The 22561-nt window shown below is 44.3% G+C and overlaps 1 protein-coding gene, 1 long non-coding RNA gene and 1 pseudogene across 10 annotated transcripts in view; 2 read left to right on the forward strand and 1 right to left on the reverse strand.

Moving 5' to 3' along the window:
* Positions 1 to 470: 470 nt before the first annotated feature.
* On the forward strand, positions 471 to 9966 carry LOC132676701 (folate receptor alpha-like). 5 transcript variants are annotated; one of them, XM_078433124.1, is made up of 6 exons: positions 471 to 569; positions 4402 to 4496; positions 6536 to 6708; positions 8934 to 9122; positions 9271 to 9406; positions 9549 to 9966. In XM_078433124.1, exons 3-6 carry the CDS (start codon positions 6556 to 6558, stop codon positions 9833 to 9835), a joined length of 765 nt encoding a protein of 254 aa, XP_078289250.1. In that variant the 5' UTR covers positions 471 to 569; positions 4402 to 4496; positions 6536 to 6555; the 3' UTR covers positions 9836 to 9966. The 5 variants fall into 5 exon arrangements, with proteins under 5 accessions (XP_078289250.1, XP_078289249.1, XP_078289251.1 ...); XM_078433123.1 differs by having other exon boundaries at positions 6548 to 6708; XM_078433125.1 differs by lacking the exon at positions 4402 to 4496 and having other exon boundaries at positions 481 to 569; positions 6548 to 6708.
* LOC132674320 (uncharacterized) overlaps positions 471 to 22561 on the reverse strand; it is a 38568-nt gene continuing 16477 nt past the window's right edge. For 3 of the 5 annotated variants that reach the window (XR_013550134.2, XR_013550131.2, XR_013550135.2), the window contains exons 4-6: positions 21728 to 21907; positions 6858 to 6961; positions 471 to 581 (exon numbers count right to left, since the gene is read on the reverse strand). This is a non-coding gene — a long non-coding RNA (uncharacterized LOC132674320). Of the gene's footprint in view, positions 582 to 4651; positions 6085 to 6857; positions 6962 to 21727; positions 21908 to 22561 lie in introns of those variants that run through there. The other 2 variants (XR_013550132.2, XR_013550133.2) reach the window with 2 other exon arrangements.
* On the forward strand, positions 576 to 3875 carry LOC144612926 (protein FAM133B-like; annotated as a pseudogene).

The following is a 22561-nucleotide window of genomic DNA, read 5'->3' on the forward strand; positions in this document are numbered from 1 at the left end:
CCAGGGCCTCTCCCTTTGTAGGCCAAACACCTTCCTGTTATCTTTGTCTGGTCACAGGGCAGCCTACAGATTGGGTTCTACAAGGATGCGGATAGCTCACCTTGCTGATATTAAGCTTCCGGTCCAGGCAGATAACTCTCTTGGGATCTGCTCCAAGGTGGCTGCTTCACCCCCGCCCCAGCACCCAGATCTCAGATTCAGAACCAGGCTTGAGGCTCAACAAGGGCAGGGACTCCCCACAGGTCATAACCCCACCCCCAAATCACCTCCCAGTGGCTGGTTACTTCTGAAGCCATCAGGGCCCAGGGCCTTACTCTCCTGGTGGAGGGGCCACAAAGCCCAGTTAATGATCAGCCCCCAGGGCAGGGGTGGAGGGTGCGGGCAGGGACAAGTCCAATCTGAAAGAGCTCCCACCTTAAGACATTCCTAGATCTCTGGTCATTCTTCCCCAATCAGGAGAAGGCTGTCTGGTCCTATAAAGCCAGAAGAGAGGTCTGAAGGGTCCAACGGTGCCTTATCTGCCAAGGTCTTCAGAGGGCTGAACCCTCCCTGCTTGTCACAGGATTCAAGTAAGGATCACTCTGAGGGAGAGGGAAAGCAGGGCATGAGCTGGGGGTCTCCTGGGAGTCCATTTCTTTGCAGACCCTTTAGGGCTTGGCTGCTCCCCCAGCAATCCCACCCCCTCCCTGTTCCATGGGCCCAGACCTATGGCCTTCCCCAGGGTATTGAGGCTCCATCTTCCTTAAACTTCTATTGCCATCCATAGGTTGATGGCTCCCACATCTGCATCCAACCTAGACCCTTCCTCTAGGCTTTCGTCTCTGTAACCACTTCTCCCTGGGTTGCACACAGGCGCTGTGACAAAATAAAGCTTGGTATTTTCTCGTGCCCAAATTTGCTCCTCTACTCTTCCCTTTCCCCAAAAGCGGTACCACCATGATAAAAGGAAGACTTGTGTCCTTGGCTAGGGTGAGAGAGGTGGGAGGGGTCTACATGAGACCAGACTCTGATGATGCCATAGATGGGGCACCTGTATGGGTAGATGTGGGGGGCAGGAGAGTGGAGGGAGGAGGGCTGGGGCCTGGGGTTCTGGGCATCTGAACATCTGATTGTGCAGCTGGAGGTGAGCAATGCCTGGGGCTGATGAGCTTGGAGGAGTTGCTGGATCTATAAGTTGGGGACTGGAGAGTTCTGTGCTCTCTACAGCTGGCTGGGAGCTTGGAAGCTTGCACTCCAGCCCTTGCCCTGCAATTGGTTCTATCCTGATTCTCTGGGTCTCATTCTCTTCTGTATAACAAGGACAGGGGGTTGGAAGTGGATCAGATTGTTTTAAAGGACTCGGCAACTCAGGCTGCAAGGTTTTATCAGACCTGAGTCTGGGGGAGAAAATGGGGTAAGTGGGGCTGGGGACTGGCCCTAGGCCGGCACTATTAATCCACCCACCTCCTGTGGAAGCTGGCTAGTGTCCACAATAATTGACGTGCAAGAATTAACTGCTGAGTAGGCCGAAGGACCTGCGGTGGGCCCACCTCAGCCACCTCTCTGGCTTGATCTTCCTCTGTGCCTGACTGTGTGCTTAGTCCCGCACCATGGGGCAGCAGGAAAATCGAGTGGCCTATATGAACCCAATAGCAATAGCCAGATCCAGGGGTCCAATCCAGTCTTCAGGGCCAATGACCCAAAATTATCTGAATCGACCAAGGCCTACCTGGGAAGAAGTGAAAGAACAACTAGAGAAGAAAAAGAAAGGCTCCAAGGCATTGGCTGAATTTGAAGAGAAAATGAGAATTGGAAGAAAGAACTGGAAAAACACAGGGAGAAATTATTAAGTGGACGTGAGAGCTCATCCAAAAAAAACAGAGAAAGAAAAAAAAAAAGAAGAAATCTGGTAGGTATTCATCTTCTTCATCAAGCTCTGCTTCTTCCAGCAGTTCTTTGGATTCTGAAGATGAGGATAAAAAACAAGGAAAAAGAGGGGCGCCTGGGTGGCGCAGTCGGTTAAGCGTCCGACTTCAGCCAGGTCACGATCTTGCGGTCCGTGAGTTCGAGCCCCGCGTCAGGCTCTGGGCTGATGGCTCGGAGCCTGGAGCCTGTTTCCGATTCTGTGTCTCCCTCTCTCTCTGCCCCTCCCCCGTTCATGCTCTGTCTCTCTCTGTCCCAAAAATAAATAAAAAACATTGAAAAAAAAAAACAAAAAACTGGATCAGTTCCCCATCTTTGGGGCGCCTGGTGGCTCGGTCGGGTAAGCGTCCGACTTCGGCTCAGGTCACGATCTCGTGGTATGTGGGTTCGAGCCCCGCGTCGGGCTCTGTGCTGACAGCTCAGAGCCTGGAGCCTGTTCCAGATTCTGTGTCTCCCTCTCTCTGTGGCCCTCCCCCATTCATGCTCTGTCTCTCTCTGTCCCAAAAATAAATAAACGTTAAAAAAAAAAAAAATTAAAAAAACAAGGAAAAAGAAAAAAGAGAAAGAAGAATCGTTCACATAAATCTTCTGAAAGCTCCATGTCAGAAACTGAATGGGACAGTAAGGATAGTTTAAAAAAAGAAAGAGAAGTCAAAGGATGCAACTGAGAAAGACAAGGACATTAAAGGACTCAGCAAAAAAGAAAGATGCGTCCTGAAGATAAGCCTTTATCATCTGAGTCCTTATCAGAATCAGATTATGTTGAAGAAGTATGAGCAAAAAAGAAGAAAAGCAGTGAAGAACGAGGAAAAGAAAAAACAAAAAAGAAAAAGAAGCATGAGAAACACAGTAAGAAGAAAAAGAAGGCTGCTAGTTCAAGTCCCGACTTGTCATAATATTAAGAAAAATCAGGATTCCTTTATAAAGAAAGTGCAATGTCTAAGGAAATTTCAACAGTTAAAATTATGACATAATTACTAAAATGCATGAATTTTCTTGTTTTTAGAATTATTACTGGACTATGCAGTAGCCACTCGGATGCCTCTGTGTGAAAGGGCCATAATTGTTGCCTGCTGCTTGAACATCAGTTTTTTCTCTTCCAAGGCTGAACAACTCTGGGAGGTAATACATTGCAGTTGTGCTAGTGGTTAAGATTTGGGAATAAAATTACTATTTTTGACTCGAAGTAGCTAATGATACATCAACAGAAATCGAATCTGGATATATCATTTAAGATGTAATTAGAAATGACCAGATGACTCTAGTTAACATTTTGGAAATAGGGATTACACTGATATTTCAAAATTCTTATTCAGTAGATAAGTGTATTTTAATTTTTCCCCTTATATACTTTTATTTACCTGGGGAAGGAGCTTTGAGGTTGGGGGGGGGGGTGGTTTGCTATCTCTTTAGCTAGAAGAGTAGCGTGCCTTTTATCCTCACACATCCTATTTTTGTGGACACAGTAGCCATGCTTCATGGGGAGCTCAGAGCTGGTACAGCAGTCTTGCCCTTAGACATCCTTGGACTCTTGTCACTTGCTGCTTTAAGTGAACCAGAGTAACAGCCTTTTGCAGCACGACAAAGCCCCAAAAGCTCTGGGATTTACCTCCACTTCAATAATACTGAATGTTTTTTAGCATTAGAATGTGTTATAACATTTGAATTAACTTTGACTACACTTTGGCTTTGGAGAGGAATCATTTCAAATAGACACTGGTACTTTTTGAACTTGACAGCTAAAGATTCTAAAACGCATGTTTTACACTGTTAGTTTTAACCAGTCAGGAAAATTTTATGTAACCAGCGATAGTTACTTTATTTTTGTATGCATTTTGTTTAGGCTGCCGTGTTTAGCTTTTATTAACTCCTTATTCCTGCTCTTAAATTCCATACTGTGGTTAATGGCATACTTGCCAAGATACTTAGCATGTAAAACAAAAAAGCAGACTTCTAATTTTTTCTTTTTTTTAACAGCTTCATACTGAAGCTGAGTCTTACCATAAACAAGTTGAGTGGCAGGCCTGGTATGCTGTGTCTTGTTACATAAAGCTATTGCCAGAATCTTAGTAAATATAACACTTTAGAAACTTGTCTTTGTATATTCATAACAAATTGTGACAAGTTAAGTGAGAATTACATTATTGCTCTTCCTGTGTCATATTTTACTAAGAGTTTGTGCCTCATATCTACTGCTGAATTGTTTACTAGTAACGTTAAAAGGAATTGAAAAATCATTTTCACTTTACATTTTTATATAATGAGGTAACATGACATATAATTTGATGTACAATTTTGCCTGTTACAGAGGGTGTGCTAATTAGAGTGGTATATGCACAAAACATTTTGGCATGACAAGAGGCTGAATAAATAGCTATTTTACTTAAAAAAAAAAAAAAAAAAAAAAAAAAGAATTAACGGCTGAGTGGCCTTCGCCCGATCCCGGGCTCCACTCCTGGGCCACATTCCCTGCTGCCTGACCTACTGCCCGTCTCCTAGGCCACTAAACCGCGGCTGTGCCCCGGAGTAAGGCAAGGGGGACTGTAGAGCGGAGCAGAGGCCTGAGCCAGACCAGGAACCACTTCCTCTCCCAGGTATGCCACTCCCCACCCCTTTAGTAGAGGCAACACACCCCGCTGTGCTCCCAGCATGTGCTAAAGAATTTGCTGCACCGAGAGGATCCACTTTGCCTAAATCCTAGAGAATCCAGAAGTGGAAGCTAAGGGCCCAGAGCAGGGTCTGCCCAAGGTTAAAACCACAAGCTGGTGTCCACTACCGAACTAGAACCAGCGGACTTTTACCTTTCAGCACAGTGCTGGGTTCTTAGCGCTTCACGTCTGGGGCCCTGGGTTGTGTGTGTTCAGGGTGATGGTGGTTGGTGGGGGCACAGCTGCACCAGTATCTGAAGCTGAGACTAGGAATGTGGAGAGCAACTTGCAGAGAGCATAGGTTGCAGGGAGAAGAGAGCTCTGACTCTAGAGAGCAACCACCACAGCAAGAAAAACTACTGACCGACCAGGTGGGGCCCACCAAGCCTGGGGAAGGGCCTTCTCAGCCTCCACCCAGACCTCCCTAGTACTCCCCATCAGCGGCCCCCATGAAAGCCTCAGCACAGCGAAGGTGCAAGGGACAAAGCTGAAGGAGCTCTGGAATCGAGGGGCCTGTATCAATCTTGGGGGGTCTCTATTATGGTAGGTGGGGCACATCCCTCAGCCTGAGCCAACTGATGACACAATCCGTGCCCAGCTGACTCTCATTTGTTAGGGTTTTCTCCCCTACATTTAGTGCTCAGATGAGGACGCTAAAGCTCAAGATAATTTGAGTTATTTTCCCCCAAGGTCAAGCCAGAGGTGGTGTGTTAGGGCTGAGAACTGTGCTCTAAACTGCTAGACCGTGTTTCCCCAAAGAGCCTGATCCAAAGAGTCACCTGGTGCTCCCGAGAGTACTGATTTGTCTTGTGACCCAATCAGTGAGTGATTGGGTCATTAGAAGGATGATTGGGTCCTGGAATGAATGAATTACCAAGTGAGAGAATGAATAAACACTGGAGTAAATAGAGCAGCAGAATATTGGATTGTGGAAAGGTGAGGGGCGAGGAGGAGAGGGGAGGTGGGAATTCAATTCCAGGTTTCCCAAGCCCTGCCAGGCAGTCAGCCTGGAGGCCACCCAGCTCAGGTCCCGTCCAGGAGGCCAAGGAAGCTGCCTGAGCTCCACAGGACAGGGCGGGGAGGGCAAGGCAGTGTGGAGACAAGGCAACTTTGAGCAGAGGGGCGTGTGCGCTTTGGGAGCCATGGGAAATGAATGCCAAACTTTAGGAGAGCCCAGGCGCCTGGTGACCGGTGGGGTGAAGGAACGGTCAGTTCCCTCCCAAAGTTCAGTGTCTGAATTCAGAGGATTCAGGTGCTACGAAAGCCAAAGGGAGGCCAGCTCTGTGGTCGGGGGCAGGAACCTCCCCAAGGCCCCGGAGGCTGTCCAGCTGGCTGCCCACAGCCCTCTGTGCCCTGGGACATTCCCCGTGGTGCAGGATCTCCAGGAGAGGCCAAATGATGAGGCTGGGAAGGGCTGGAACTGGGGCTGGGTTTTGTTGTCTTGTTTTAAACTTAGGTCTGCGGCTTATCTGGAGCTCCAAAACTGAGGTTATTGTCAAAGTTTGCACGAAGTCATTTGGTGTCAAAATCTGACCTGAAAATTAATGTGAGGTTATTATAGTTTTTATTTCTCCCACCAGTGTAGCTATTTCAGCACAGAATGTATGCTTGACTGTTGCGTGCAGGTGAATTGTATTACTTTTACAAAATCCTAAATACTTGAAATTCTGAAACACTTGCCTCCAAGGATTTCAAACAAGACTGTGGACCTATGGCAATCTCCCGGCTATTTCTTCATTTTGCCCAAACCCCATCCCTTAGTTTCATCATTTGATCCTCCTGTCCACCTGGAGAAGTCACTAATGACACTAGCAAGGACTGTCCCAGAGGGCGGTGTCTGATCCCACCCCTCCCTGAGGCTATGAAGACAGGGGTAGGGGTGGGGCATGACCCGGCCCAGGCTTCTTGGAGGCTCCACCCACCTGGGGCTGTTCCCACACACCTGGAGGCCCCACCTCTGCTTTCCTTGGTGCCACTGACCACAGGTCTTCCTTCAGACACTGACATGGCCCAGCTGGTGACAACAGAGTTGCTGCTCCTTCTGGCGGGGGTGGCTGCAGTGTGGGCAGCCCGGCCCAGGACTGAGCTTCTCAATGTCTGTATGGATGCCAAGCACCACAAGGAAAAGCCAAGCCCAGAAGACGAGCTGCATGAGCAGGTGGGCGGAGGGGTGATCCGAGGTGGGGAGGTGCTGACTCAGGAAGAGGGCAGCCAGAGATAGAAGCATCAAACCCTTTCCATGGTGGAGGCAGGAAGGCCACCTGAGAGACTTTGAGTTTGCACTAATGCGGGCAACTACTGGCTTACCACATACTGTGTGCCCAGTGTCGCCAGTACAATGCCAGCACCTCAGCTCCTTGGTTGTTGGGTTTCCGCGTTACACAGATCAGGAAGCACGTCCAGAGAGGAGCCTGGGAAATGACACAGAGAGACCCGTCAGACACATCAGACCCATGGGCTGATTTTGATTTCAGAGTTTAGACAGGAACTGACCCAAGAATCTGAGAGCAGCAAGTGCACACAACACATTGTGGTTTCTTTCCCTCCAGCCCCAAACAGCTCGAGAAAAGTAGATTTCTCACGGTCTTGAGGCTGGGTGTGAGGCACATTGATTCATGCATCTAGCAATCATTTCCACTGGGGCTCTTGACCTTTTTTGTTGGACCTGAGGTCTCTTTTCTATGAAAATTATTTTGTCACAACCCCCTTTTTTTTTTTAACGTTTATTTATTTTTGAGACAGAGAGAGGCAGAGCATGAACGGGGGAGGGGCTGAGAGAGAGGGAGACACAGAATTGGAAACAGGCTCCAGGCTCCGAGCCGTCAGCCCAGACCCCGACTCGGGGCTCAAACTCACGGGCCGTGAGATCATGACCTGAGCCGAAGTCAAGGCGGACGCTTAACCGACTGAGCCACCCAGGTGCCCCATGTCACAACCCCTTTAATATCCTGGACCTATCTAAGCATTAAAAAAGCAATATGATGCATAACTGTAAAGAAAACACAAAAGGGAAGTCACTTGTAAAATGCATTCCAATATGTAAATGTTCATTTTTTTTTAAATTTTTTTAACGTTTATTTATTTTTGAGACAGAGAGAGACAGAGCATGAACAGGGGAGGGGCAGAGAGAGAGAGGGAGACACAGAATCTGAAACAGGCTCCGGGCTCTGAGCGGTCAGCCCAGAGCCCGATGCGGGGCTCGAACTCACGGGCCGCGAGATCATGACCTGAGCCGAAGTCGGACGCTTAACCGACCGAGCCACCCAGGCGCCCCTGTAAATGTTCATTTTGACCTCAGTAGCAGATAATGATCACAGTCCCCAGTTAGTGCTTGCTCAGAATCACTGAGCCTGCAGCTAAGTGATGGTGTAACTTGCATACTTTGAGCAGCCTTGATTTTAACTTCTTTTAAAGTGCACTTTTTTTTGTTTTTATTGTGGTTTTTTAAGCTTTTTAAAACAATGTTTATCTTATTTATTTTTGAGAGAGACAGAGACAGAGATAGAGCATGAGCAGAGGAGGGGCAGAGAGAGGGGGAGACACAGAATCCAAAGCAGGTTCTGTGCTGCCAGCACAGAGCCCCATGCAGGGCTCGAACTCACAAACCGTGAGATCCTGACCTGAGCCAAAGTCAGTCACTTAAGCAACTAAACCACCCAGGCGCCCCTAAAGAGCACATTTTAATATTTTGCTTTTAAACTGAATTCTAAACTATGGGTTTTCATTCATTCACTGTTTTGAGTATTTATGTAATTAGATCTATTCTGAGGTTCCAATTTATTTAGCTTGCCTCCTCACCTCTGGGTCTTTGTCACCTTCTAAATGAGGCTTGTCTGACAAGTCTAGAAAACTGCCCTTCCCCATCCCTCTCCCCTGCTTAATCTCTTTCCAAAGCAGTTGATGAGTTTTCATTGTTATGTCTCTACCTTCTGGGTTAGAGTAAGTAGGAGCTCAATAGAGATTTGGATTATTGAATTTTATAATGGCTGCACTTCCCCCAAAGAGGGTCCCCCAGTGGCAAGTATTTCTCTGAAAGATTGACTGTGTTAGGGGATAAAAGAGGGAGGAGTCTTGGTAGCTCAGTGAGTCAAGTGTAGGACTCTTGATTTCAGCTCAGGTTATGATCTCATAGTTCATGGGATCAAGCCCAATGTCAGTCTCTGTACTGACAGCACAGAGCCTGCTTGGGATTTTCTCTCTCTCCCTCTCTCCTTCTCTCTCTCTCTCTCTTTCTCTCTCCCACCCCCAAGTAAATAACTAAACATTAAAAAATAATAATAATAAATAAATAATTTAAAAAAGACTAAAGGGGGAGAGGCTGCACATGGGAATACTGTGGCTGTGCCAGGCATGGGAGTTAGTGCCTGTGTCTCCCCCACCCAGTGCAGCCCCTGGAAGAAGAATTCCTGCTGCTTTGCCAACACCAGCCGGGAAGCCCATAAGGACATTTCCTACCTGTACAGATTCAACTGGGACCACTGTGGACAGATGGCACCTGCCTGCAAACAGCACTTCATCCAGGACACCTGCCTCTATGAGTGCTCCCCCAACCTGGGGCCCTGGATCCAGCAGGTATGAGTGTGCTCCCCTGGACCCCCAACTTTGCAGAGGACCTGAGCCTCCCAGACAACTCCTCGGGCTGCCTCTCCAGCTCTCTCTTCAGGGCAGAGCTGCCGAGAATCTTGAACCTGAGCCCTTTTTCTCCACTCACCTCTCCCAGGTGAACCAGAGCTGGCGCAAAGAACGCATCCTGAACGTGCCCCTGTGCAAGGAGGACTGTCAGCAATGGTGGGAGGACTGTCGCACGTCCTACACCTGCAAGAGCAACTGGCACAAGGGCTGGGACTGGAGCTCAGGTGAGGGCCTGGGCAGGTCAGGGAGGGAGAGATTTGGAGGCAGAGGTGTGGGGTGTGGAGCTGGCATATTGGGGCTGTGAGATTGGCGGAAACAAAGTTAGTTCTGGGCCCAGTGGCTAAAGGTCTTCCATCTTCCCTACAGGGCATAACAGGTGCCCAGTGGGAGCTGCCTGCCACCACTTCCATTTTTATTTCCCCACACCTGCTGCTCTGTGCAGTGAAATCTGGAGCCACTCCTACAAACTCAGCAACTACAGCCGAGGGAGCGGCCGCTGCATCCAGATGTGGTTCGACCCGGCCCAGGGCAACCCCAACGAGGAGGTGGCCAGGTTCTATGCCTTGGCCATGAGTGCTGGGGCCATGCCCCATGGGATTGGGCTTCTCCTGCTCAGCCTGGTCCCCATGCTGCAACTCTGGTTGCTCAGCTGAGCTCCTTTTACCTTGTGATACCTGCACAGCCCTGCCCTGTTCAGCCCCATAGCTCCCAGCTATTCACTTCCTGTTCCTTGGATGGGGGCGGGGCTCTGACCCACGTTTGAATAAACCAGACACCTAACATGTATTAAGTGAATTCTTTGGGTGTGAAATGGGAATGTGACTTTTGCTTTCAGGTTCCCGCTGATTGAAGCCAGTTAGACTTGGTCAGTTCCAAGTTCTGAAACTTACTATGAACTTTCTAGATGTTTAACTGCGCTTATAACCTAGGACATATTCATAGCTCTCAATTTCATTTTTTGTTACAGCTCTAATCTAGAGCCAGGCCCAGAATTTTATGTTATGTTATGTTATGTTATGTTATGTTATGTTATGTTATTTTTTTAAGTTTATTTTTCACAGAGAGAGAGAGAGAGACACAGAGAGAGAGAGAGAGAGAGAGAGCGCGCGCGCGCGCGCGCGCGCGCGCGAGCATGGGTGGGGGAGGGGCAGAGATAGGGAGACACAGAATCTGAAGCAGGCTCCAGGCTCTGAGCTGTCAGCACAGAGCCCGATGCGGGGCTCGAACTCACGCACCTCGAGATCATGACCTGAGCCGAAGTAGGACGCTCAGCCGACTGAGCCACCCAGGCGCCCCAAGGCTCAGAATTTTAGAATTTGAATTGGACCTATGTCCCCCCCCCCCCCCCCCCCCCAGGTTGACTATTCTGCTCCGTGCTCAGCTCTCCAATAGAAGAGAGAGGAATGGGTGTGCCTGGCATGTTCTGGATGTATGGCTGGATAGAGGTGAAGAGGTTCAGCAAGAGCCATTCCTCACCAACAGCTAACACCCACAAAGCACTATCTACCAGGCACTATCCTAAATGCTTTACATTTATTCCTATAGGGTATATAGACTGTTGTGTGCCTTGTACATATGTGGAAATGGCCACATAAATTAAGAAATATGGCTAAAACTGTCCCCTGCATAAAAGCTGAGATTCCAACTCAGGCAATCTGACTCTTGAGAATAAATTCTTTCCCCTGCAGACTGGGTAAATATGTGTATCTTGAAGGGATAATGGACCTCATGCTTAACCAGACTTGTGCGCTTGAGCTGGTCTAGCAGAGCCAGGAATGGAACCCAAACCTAGCTCCTAGATCAGGTTCCAAACCAATAATTTGACAGACTTTTAGGCAGTGTTTTCACATTAAGCATAGGTTGTAGCAGTTATAATAAGCTAGGTTAAAAAAAATAATAAGCTAGGCTATGTTACAGTAACATCTCAAATATCTCCCTGGCACAACTAACATTTCTTATTCAAGCCACAGAGTTTAATGTGGGTTAAGCAGGGTTGGGGAGGGGGGATTTCTGCATGGCACTCAGGGATTCCCAAGGTTGAGGGAGGCTCCATCTCATCGTACACTTCCATGAGACAGGCATAGGAAGCTTGGTGAATTCTCTACAGGCTTACAAAACTTCCACCCATCACTAATTTTGATGGCCACATCAAGTCATTGCCATGACTAACTTCCAGGAGGCGAGGAAAATACAATGCTAACAAGTTCTTGGAAGGAGAGGGGGAGCAGAATGTTTGTCAAAAGACCTACCAACTTGTAATGTTATGGTCAGTTTATGTTTCTGGCATGGTCGTGGTTACCAATTTAACTTTTCAGCTTGATTCAGGTAAGAAAGAGAACCAGCCCTTTGAACCCTATGCAAAGAACTACATCAACATGAAAAGTGGAGCGTTCCACTGGCCACCATCCTAGTGGTCTTGCAAACAAGGCCAACTGATGTATTACATTTAATATGGAACCAATGATACTATTTACAAACGCAACTTATTTATAGATGTGTTAGAATGAGTGAAATTTGGGGCACCTGGGTGGCTCAGTTGGTTGAGCATCTGACTTAGGCTCAGGTTGTGATCTCACCACTCATGAGTTCAAGCCCCGCATTGGGCTCACTGGTGTTAGTGTGGAGACTGTTTCAGCTCTTCTGTCCCCCCCTCTCTCTGTACCTTTCCTGCTTGAGCTCTCTCTTAAAAATAAATAAATCTTAAAAAAAAAAAAAAAGAATGAGTGAAATTTAAGATCGGTATCACCTCAAGCCAACATGCCTTATTAAAAGCTTATTGTGCTGTTTCTGAACCATGTATAAGAATACTTGTCTGAGTCCCACTTTCTGGAGTTGCCATTCTCAAGTTCTGAGGAGTCATTAGCTTGCAGAATGTATTAATAATTTTCCATATTAAGATCTCCTCAGCAGCGGTACTGGCATAAGGATTGACATAGAGATTAATGGATCAGAACTGAGAGTCCAGAAATAAATCCTTATATTTATATTTAATTGATATTTGACAAAGGTGCTAAGGCAATTCATCGGGGGGAAAGGATAGTCTGTTCAACAAATGTGTTGGGACAACTGATTATCCACACACAAAAAGGTGAACTTATGGTATGACCTTCAAGTCATACCATATACAGAAAATTAACTCAAAAAGATCATAGACTTAAATGTGACAGCCAAGGGGCACCTGGGTGGCTTAGTGGGTAAGTGTACAACTTCAGCTCAGGTCATGATCTTGCCCTTCATGAGTCAGAGCTCCATGTTGGGCTCTGGGCTGACAGTTCAGAGCCAGGAGCCTGCTTTAGATTCTGTCTCCCTCTCTGTCTGCCCCTCCCTCACTTGCACTCTCTCTCTGTCTCTCAAAAATAAATAAATGTTAAAAAAGAAGTCTTTTTAAGTGTGACAGCTAAAACAAAATTTCTAGAAGAAAACAAGAGAAAAGTTAACAGACGTTGCGTTAGGCAAAGATTTCTTAGATTAAAACTTCTAGGGGTGCCTGGGTGGCTCAGTCGGTTGAGTGTCTGACTTCAGCTCAGGTCATGATCTCACACTCCGTGAGTTTGAACCCCACGTTGGGCTCTGTGCTGACAGCTCGGAGCCTGGACCCTGCTTCAGATTCTGTGTCTCCCTCTCTCTCTGCCCCTCCCCTGCTCATGCTCTGTCTCTCTCTGTCTCAAAAATAAAACATTGAAAAAAAAATAAACTTCTACTGGGCCGCCTGGCTGGCTCAGTCAGTGGAGCATGCAACTCTTGATCTCAGGGTCATCAGTTCTGGCCCTATGTTGGGTGTAGAGACTATTTAAAGAAAAAAAATCTCAAAAAAAAAAAAAAAGCTTCTACCTATTCTAAGATGGACAGTGTATTTTTTCTTTCTTTCTTTCTTTCTTTCTTTCTTTCTTTCTTTCTTTCTCTTTCTTAAAAATAAATAAACATTAACAATTTTTTCAAGAAAATTAAAAGACAAGTTACAGACTGGAGGAAATATCTGGAAAACACGTATCTGATAAAGGATTTGTATCCATAATATATAAATAATGCTTACCACTCAATAGTTAGAAAACAAACAACTCAATCAAATAATGGGCAATAGAATGAACAGACATCCCATCAAAGAAGTTACACAAATGGCTAATAAGAATGTGAAAAGATGCTTGATACCATTCAATAGTCATTAGAAAAATGTAAATTAAAACCACAATAAGATACCATTTCATACCCACTAGAATGTTTATAGTAAAAAAGGCAATAACAAATGTTGGCAAGGATGTGGAGAAATTGGAACTCTGATACATTGTTGAAAGAGAGGTAAAATGGTGCTGTCTTTTGGAGAACTGTGTGGCAGTTTCAAAAACAGTTACATGTAAGACTGCCTTACAACTCAGAAATTCCACTTCTAAGCATCTACCCAAGAGAAATGAAAATATACATCCACATAAACACTTGTATGTGAATGTTCATAGAAGCATTATTCAGAGGAGTGCCTGGGTGGCTCAGTCAGTCGAGCGTCCGACTCTTGATCTGGGCAGGGTCATGATCTCACAGTTCATGTGTTTGGGCCCCGCATTACGCTCTGTGCTGATAGTGTGGAGCCTGCTTGGGATTCTCTGTGTCCCTTTCTCTCTGCCCCTCCCTTGCTCATGCTCTATCTCTCTCAAAATAAATAAATAAGCATTAAAAAAAAGAAGCATTATTCAGAATAGGTCAAGACTTAAAATAACCTAAATGTCTATCAACCAGACAATGTATAGACAAAATGTATTTTACCCATACAATGGAATATTATTCAGCAATAAAAAGTAACAAACTACTGACACATGCTAATGTCATGGATGAACCTTAAAAACACTATGTTAAGTGAAACTCCATTTGTATGAAAATTCCAGAAAAGGCAAATTTATAGAGACAAAGTAGATTAGTGGTTGCCTAGGGCTGGGATTTGGGAACCAAGATTAATTATAAATGGACATGATGGGGCATGAACATTTTCTAAAACTCATTTGTGGTGAGGTTGTACCACTTGGCAAAATATTTGTAAACTTTAAATAAGTAAATTTTATGATCTGTAAAAGAGTGAATGATTACCTATATGATACTCTCCCCTGCAATGGTAGCATATAGAGGATCTTAAGTGATTCTAAATTTCTGTGGGGTGTGTTCATGAGGTGACAGATTCTGAGGAATTCAGAATCTGGCTCCACAAAAATCTATCATCTGAGCCAAACTCGATCCCATCATAAACTTTGAGAGATGAGGTGCTTCGGTGGCTCAGTTGGTTGTGTGTCTGATTCTTGATTTGGGTTCAGGTCATGACCACAGGGTTGTGGGATGGAGCCCCACATTAGATTCTCTCTCTCTCCCTCTGCCCCTCTCCCCCATTCATGTGCTCTTTATTTTTATTTAAAAATTTTTAATGTTTATTTATTTTTGAGAGAGAGAGAGAGAGAGAGAGAGAGAGTACGAGCAGGTGAGGGGCAGAGAGAGAGGGAGACACAGAATACGAAGCAGGCTCTAGGCTCTGAGCTGTCAGCACAGAGCCCAGTGCAGGGCTGGAATTCATGAGCTGTGAGATCATGACCTGAGCCGAAGTCAGACGCTTAACCGACTGAGCAACCCAGAAGCCCCACCTGCTCTTTAAAATCAAAAACAACAAAACTTTGAGAGACTGGTTGGGAAAATGCAGCAATCAAGGAGGGACTCTGTGCTTGGTGTGGTATGGACAGTACCAGTAGAGATATTTAGGAGTGTGGCCCATTGACCAAGGGTTTTTTTTAGAGAAAGGGTTTATTCCAGCTGGCACAAGTATGGTCTATTAAATTGAGGGTTAGAAACCAGAGCCAGGAGAGAAAAAGGGCTACATCATATGACTAATGAAAAAAAGATCATGAAGCACATTACCAAAAATACCAACACAACAGCCACAACCATATTGCCTTCTCAATTTCACTAATTCCTTTAAAAATATTCCTGCTTCTTGTCTGTGGGTTAGCTTCTCCCTCCATAGAAGTCTTCTGTTTTAGGACTGAAATTTTTCTGGAAACCTCAAACCTCACAGCTCCAATGTGTTGCACTGTCCAAGGGTCAGCTATGGTGGTGATGTCAGACCCATGAGTCTGTTCTCCTGTCAAGTATGGCAGAATCTTTGGGAAAACAAAAGGAGAGAATAGAACCTCCTTGTTGGCAGGACCGAATGATCTAGAGACCTACTGATGTCCAATATCAGAGTGAAAGAGAAAAGCTTCTTCGAGGAGAAAGACAACAGAGCATGAAGCTACTGGTGACTGCTGCATTTCATGAAGTCTCAGTTGATGGCTACTCTGAAGAGGAAATATTATTAGGATCTGGGGAAGGAGAGTTACCTTTGCAACCAACTTATTTTTGATGATTCTATTTGTCCTTCCTTACTTGCCTTGAGCTCTGGGTGATATGGACAGTGGATATATTTAGAAATCTTGAGGGCCTTACAGTCTATTGTGTAAGATGTACACCAAACTTACTATCGATAATAAAAAGTTATTTTAAACGAAGGCATAAAATGATCTTGGAAATAAATTTGTTGATAGGCATCATGCAAGCCCTTGCATGTGAACATGAGTATGTTTTTACCAATTTGGGAAAGTTCGCAGTCACTGACCATTCACAGCCACAAACTTCACCCTGTAGAAAAGTCTTCTGGAAAGGATGAGCTCCTCTCTTGGCTTTGACATCTTTCTCTACATTATGGACATGATGAACAAGGCAGATTTTGTTTGTTTGTTTGTTTTGAGAGGGAGAGAGCGAGTGAGCATGTGAGCAGAGAGGGGCAGAGAGAAAGAGGGAGAGAGAAAATCCCAAGCAGGCTCCACGCTGTCAGCACAGAGCCCCAAGTGGGGGCTCAATAGTACAAACCGTGAGATCATGACCAGAGTGGAAACTAAGAGGTGGTGCTCAACTGACTGAGTCACCCAGGTGCCCCCAGGCAGCTCTTTAGAATACTGATAGCTAATTTTAAAAACATGGAGCATACCGACCATACCGAATTATTTTTAGCATCCCTCCTTGTAGCCTTTCCTTCTGAGTGCCAGGCAGTGAGAAAGCAAATTTTTTTGTGTATTCTAACAGCTTCCAGGGAAGCATCAAGATGATTTTGGTGTAAAAGATGCCTTGATAATTTTGTTATTCTGAATTTAGGGGCTGATCGTGCATAAGGGAAACAGAAAAAAAAAAGTGTTGTCAGGAAATAACCTCAGCCTCAGTCGTGTTATTAATAAGAACATTATATTTTATAATTTTATATTTTAGAACATTAAAAATGTTAACTTCTCCAGAAGTGAGGAACCCTAATGTTTTCTGTTCTCTCTTGACCCAAGGGGATGGATAATGTGAGTCGTGAAAACTTAACATGCTTTCTAAGAAGTGAAAGTTCACTTTCACATTATGCAAGGACTTAAGCTGTGCTATAAGGAGAAAACACACCAAAATAACTTTTATTTCTTCATGTTAAGTATAGACTGTATACTCAAAGACCATTTCGCTTTTTCTTTTTTTTAAGTAGGCTCCACTCCCAGTGTGGAGCCCAACATGGGGCTTGAACTTACTATCCAGAGATCAAAACCTGAGCTGAGATCAAGAGTCAGACACTTAACCCGACTGAGCCACACAGGTGCCCCTCAAAGACCATTTTTCTTATGAGTGACCATAGCATCTAAACATTGATACTTCTTAAAGTACAAGTAGTCTGAAGAAGCACTTCTGGAATGGCGGAGTAAAGACATCTGAAAATCTGCTTCTCCATAAAAGCAATAATACTGGTAAAAATTGTCAAAATCAAGTTTTTAGGAGTCTGGAAACCAAGGCTTTCAAAAATCGAAGGAGAATTTGTTTAAGAAAAACGGTCGAATGTCAGTAGGAACAGTGAATTTTGACCGGCTTCTTCCCCATCCTCCTCTCCCCAACTCCACAGGAGCTCCACAAATCCTCAGTCTCTCAACTACACTAGCTTTGAAAAACAGTGGCCTAGCAGCCACTAGAGGGGGCAGCATGGGTGTGGAACTCCCCAAACAGCCCCATCCCTAGAGAACTGTCACCGTTTGATCTATCTGTAAGCTCCCTTGAAGAGTCCCATTCATAGCACTAGTCTTTATTTGACCTGATTCAGAACTCTCACAGCAAGAAACTCTATTTTGTTTGTCTAAACAATTAGCAGCAAATTGTTTGACGTCCCAGCTGCCGGAGGCAGAAACACCAGCTGAAGCAAACAAGAGGCTGGCTAAAAAACTTAAGAGGAATATTGGGGAATGAAATGTCGATGGAGGGCTATGAAATCTCTGATTACCTCGGGATCTAGAAATCTGCAAATGTTTACAGAACTGTGAGCACATCCAGGAAATACCCGAGGAAGTTCCAATCTCTCCATCAACTCTGGTGAGCTTGAGGTCCTGCTCATGCAGGAAGTGAGGAATAAGGCAGAGTAAACTGCCAGAGTGTTGAAGGCTTGCCTGAACCCTTGGTAAAAAGTAGGAAACTTACTGCTTCAAGGAATTTAATGAAATTTCTGTCCAATCATTAACTGACCACTAAGCAAACCAGGCAGAAACTTCAGCGACCGCATATGACAAAGAAAATAAGACTCTACAGAATTAGCCCATGAAAGTTGATAAACAAATAAGCAGCAACAACTCAAGCCATAGTTGGGGAGATCTGATTTCCAGAGTTGCCATCTTACATTAATTAAAACACCCAATTTTTGAGGACTTAGTTGGCTCAGTTGGTGGAGTGTGCAATTCTTGATCTTGGGGTTGTGAGTTCAAGCCCCACATGGAATGTAGAGATTAAAAATAAAATCTTTTTTAAAAATTACCCAATTTTCAACAAAAAATATGAGACATGCAAAGAAACAGGAAAGTGTGAGTCATACACAGGGGGGAAAAAAAGCACTCAGAATAAACGGTCCCTGAGGAAGCCCAGACACTGGACTTATTAGACAAAGACTTTAAACCAGCTATTATAAGCAAGAAGTAGGGTGGCTGGCTGGCTCAGTAGGCAAAGCGTGACACTCTTAACCTCAGGATCATGAGTTCAAGCCTCGTGTTGAGCGTAGAGCCTACTTTTTTTTTTTTTTTTAAAAAGAGGAAACTATGTCTAAAGAATTCAAGGAAATATGAAAATGATGTCTCACTAAATAGAGAACGTCAATAAAGAAATAAAAATCACTGGGATGCCTGGCTGGCGCCAGTCAGTAAAACATGTGACTCTTGATCTCAGGATCATGTGTTCAAGCCCCACATTCGGCATGGAGCCTACCTAAAAAATAAAAATAAATAAAAAAAGAAATAAAAATTATTTAAAAACTGAAATAGAAATTAGGGTAGAACAGTACAATAACTGAAATGAAATATTTACTAGAAACTGCTCAACTTGATAAGAAATATCTACCAAAAAACCTAGAGCTAACATACTTTTTTTTTCGAGAGAGAGTGCGAGCACAAGTGGGGGAGATAGGCAAGGGGGAGAAAGAGAGAGAGAGAGAGAGAGAGAGAGAGAGAGGGAGGGAGAGAGAGAATCTTAAACAGGCTCCGTGCTCAGCACAGAGCCCAATACGGGGTTTGATCCCACGATGCTAGGAACCCTTGGTTCCCCAACCCAACCCAATCAAGAGTTGGAGGTAGAGCTAACATACTCAATGGTGAGAAACTTGAAGCTTTCCTATTAAGATCAGGTAGAAGGTAAGGAGGTCCCTTTCACTTCTCAGCATTGTACTGAAAGTTCTAGCTAATGCATCAGGATGATCAGGATGAGAAAAGGAAATAAAAGGTACAGATTGGGAAGGAAGAAATAAAGTGTCCTTGTTCATAGATGACATATTCATCTATAAAGAAAATCTGGGGCACTTGGGTGGCTCAGCTGGTTAAACATCTGACTTCTGCTTGGGCCATGATCTCGCGGTTTGTGAGTTGAAGCCCCACATCAGGCTCTGTGCTGACAGCTCAGAGCCTGCTTTGGATTCTGTGTGTGTGTCTCTCTGTTCCTTCCCCACTCACCCTCTGTCTCGCTCTGTCTCTCAAAAATAAATAGACATTTAAAAAAATTAAAAGAAAAAAGAAAATCTGAAGAAATGACAAAAAAATTTCTGGCACTAATAAGTGATTATAGCAAGACTGAAGGATATAAAGTTAATATGTGGAGGTCAACTGCCTTCCCACATACTAGCAATGAACAAGTGGAATTTGAAATTAAAAAATATATATCATTCATAATAGCATCTGGAAAAAAATGAAATACATAGGTATAAATCTAACAAACTATGTATAAAATCTATGTGAGGAAACTATGAAATTGATGAATGAAATCAAGGAATTAAATAAAGGAGACATATTTCATGTAAGGAAGACTCAATATCGTCAAGATGTCAGTTGTTCCCAACTTGATCTATAGATCCAATGTCATCCCAATCAAAATCCCAGCAAGTTACTTGGTAGATATTGACAAACTGAGCCTACAGATTATGTGGAGATGCAAAAGACCCAGAACAGCCAGCACAATATTGAGAAGAACAAAGTTGGATAAATGACAATACCTTACTTCAAAACTTACTGCAAAGCTACAGTAATCGAGACAATGTGGGCGGCACCTGGGTGGCTCAGTCGTTAAGCGGCAAGCATCCCACTTCAGTTCAGGTCGTGATCTCGGGGCTCATGAGTTGAGCCCCGCATCGGGCTCTCTGCTATCATTGAGGAGGATGCTTTGGATCCACTGTCTCCCTCTCTCTCTGACCCTCCCTCACTAGCTTTCTCTCTCTCTCTCAGAAAATAAACACGCACAAAAAAGACAATGTGGTATTGGCAAAAGAATAAACAAACGGATTAATGACACAGAGAGTCCACAGATACACTCACATAAGTATAATCAACTGCTCTTTGACAAAGGGACAGTGGCAATAAAATGGAGCAAAGAGAATCTTTTCAACAAATGTTGCCAGGACAACTGGACATCACATACAAAATGATAAATCTGGATACACGTCACACTTTTTGTGAAGGCACAGGAAGTAATTGAAAATGGATCACAGACTTGAATAGATCACAGATGCAAAACTATAAAACTCCTAGGAGATGATGTATAAGAAAATCTAGGTGACCTGGGTTTTGTGATGACTTTTTTTTTTAATGTTTACTTTATTTTATTTTTTGAGAGAGATTCAGAGCACAAGCAGGGGAGGGGCAGAGAGAGGGGAGACACAGAATCCGAAGCGGGCTCCAGGCTCTGAGCTGTCAGCACAGAGCCTGACGCGGGGCTTGAACTCATGACCCTGAGATCAAGACCAGAGCTGAGATCAAGAGGTGGATGCTTAACCAGCTGAGCCACCCAGGTGCCCCTGGTGATGACTTGTAAGATACAAAATCAGGAGAGTCTGGGTAGCTCCATCAGTTGAGCATAGGACTTCGGCTCAGGTCATGACCTCATAGTTTGTGAGCTCCAGCCGAGGGGGAGCTCATTGCTGTCAGCACAGAGTTCACTTTGGATCCTCTGTCCCTCTCTCTTTGCCCCTCCCCTGTTCACTCTTTCTCTCTCTCAAAAATAAATAAACATTAAAAAAAAAAAAAAAGATACACAACCAAAGGCATGATCCATGAAAGAAAGAACTGACAAGCTAGCCTTAATTAAAATCTAAATTTTCTGGGATGCCGGGGTGTCTCAGTCCCTTATGCCTCCAACTTCAGTTCAGGTCATGATCTTGTGGTTCGAGCCCTGCATCAGGCTCTGTGCTGACAGCTGACAGCCTGCTTCAGATTCTGCATCTCTCTCTCTTTCTGCCCCTCCCCTGCTTGCTCACGTGTGTGTGTGCATACTCTCTCACTTTCTCTCTCAAAAATAAATAAGCATCAAAATTTTTAAAATTTTCTGATACGTAAAAGATACTAAGAGAATGAGAAGACAAGCCACAGACTGGGACAAAATATTTGCAAAACACATACCAAATAAAGGACTGTTTTCTAAAATAGAAAGAACTCTTAAAGCTCAACAATAAGAAAATAAACAACCTGATTAAAAATAGCCGAATACCTTAATTAGCCGACACCTCAGCAAAGAAGATACACAGATGGCAAATAAACATATGCAAAGATGCTCCACATATATATCTTCAGGGAAATGCAAATTAAAACAATAGTGAGGGGCGCCTGGGTGGCTCAATTGGTTAAGCCTCTGACTTCGGCTCAGGTCATGATCTCGCCCCTCGTGAGTTCGAGCCCTGCATCGGGCTCTGTGCTGACAGTTCAGAGCCTGGAGCCTGGAGCCTGCTTCGGATTCTGTGTCTCCCTCTCTCTGTCCTTCCTCTACTCTCTCTCTGTCTCTCTCAAAAATAACTCAACATTAAAAAAAAATTAAAGCAAGAACAACAGTGAAATACCACTATACACCTAACAGAAAAAAATAATCTGAAACACTGACAACACCAAATGCTGGTGAGGATGTGGAGCAATAGGAACTCTCATTCGTTGCTGGTGAAAATACAAAATGATACAGCCACTTTGAAAGACTGTTTGGTGGTTTCCTAACAAAATTAAACATATTCTTACCATATAATCCAGCATTTCCCCAAAGGACTTGAAAACTTATGTCCACATAGAAATCTGTACATAGATGTTTCTAGCAGCTTTATTCATAATTGCCAAATGTTGAAGCAATCAAGATGTCCTTCAGTAGGTGAGCGGATAAATGAACTGTGGTACATCCAGACAATGGAATATTATTCAGCACTAAAAAGAAATGAATAATCAAGCCATGAAAAGACATGGAGGAACCTTGAATGCATATTACTAAGTGAAAGAAGCCAACATGAAAAGGCTACAGACTATATAATTCCAACTATATGACATTCTGGAAAAGGTGCAAACTAGGAGACATTATAAAGATCAGCGGTTGTTGGGGGCTGGGGAGAAGGAGGGATAAATAGGCAGAGCAGAGAGGTTTTTTTTTTTAAGACTTTATTTTTTGAGTAGTCTGTACATCTGACGTGGGGCTCAAATTTACAATCCCAAAAGTCACATGCTCTACTGACTGAGTCAGCCAGGTGCCCCAGAGAAGAGGGTATTTTTAGGGCAATGAAAATAATCTGTATAATAATGACACGTGCTATGATATATTTGTCCAAACCCAAAGAATGTACAACACCAAAAGGGTACTGTAATCTAAACTATGAACTTCAGGTAATTAAGATGCGTTAATGTAGGTTTATCAGTTGTAACGAACGTACTACTCTGGTTGGGGATGTTATAATGGAGGAAGATATGCATGTCTGGAGGCAGGGGGTATATGGGAAATCCCTATACCTTCTCCTTGATTTTGTTGTGAACCTTAAGCTCCTTTTTTAAGGAAAAGTAAAGTCTGAATTTAAAACAGTTTCTTACTGT

Source organism: Panthera onca, chromosome D1, assembly GCF_046562875.1.
Source record: "Panthera onca isolate mPanOnc1 chromosome D1, mPanOnc1 haplotype 2, whole genome shotgun sequence".
In the NCBI taxonomy this organism is placed as follows: Eukaryota; Metazoa; Chordata; class Mammalia; order Carnivora; family Felidae; genus Panthera; species Panthera onca.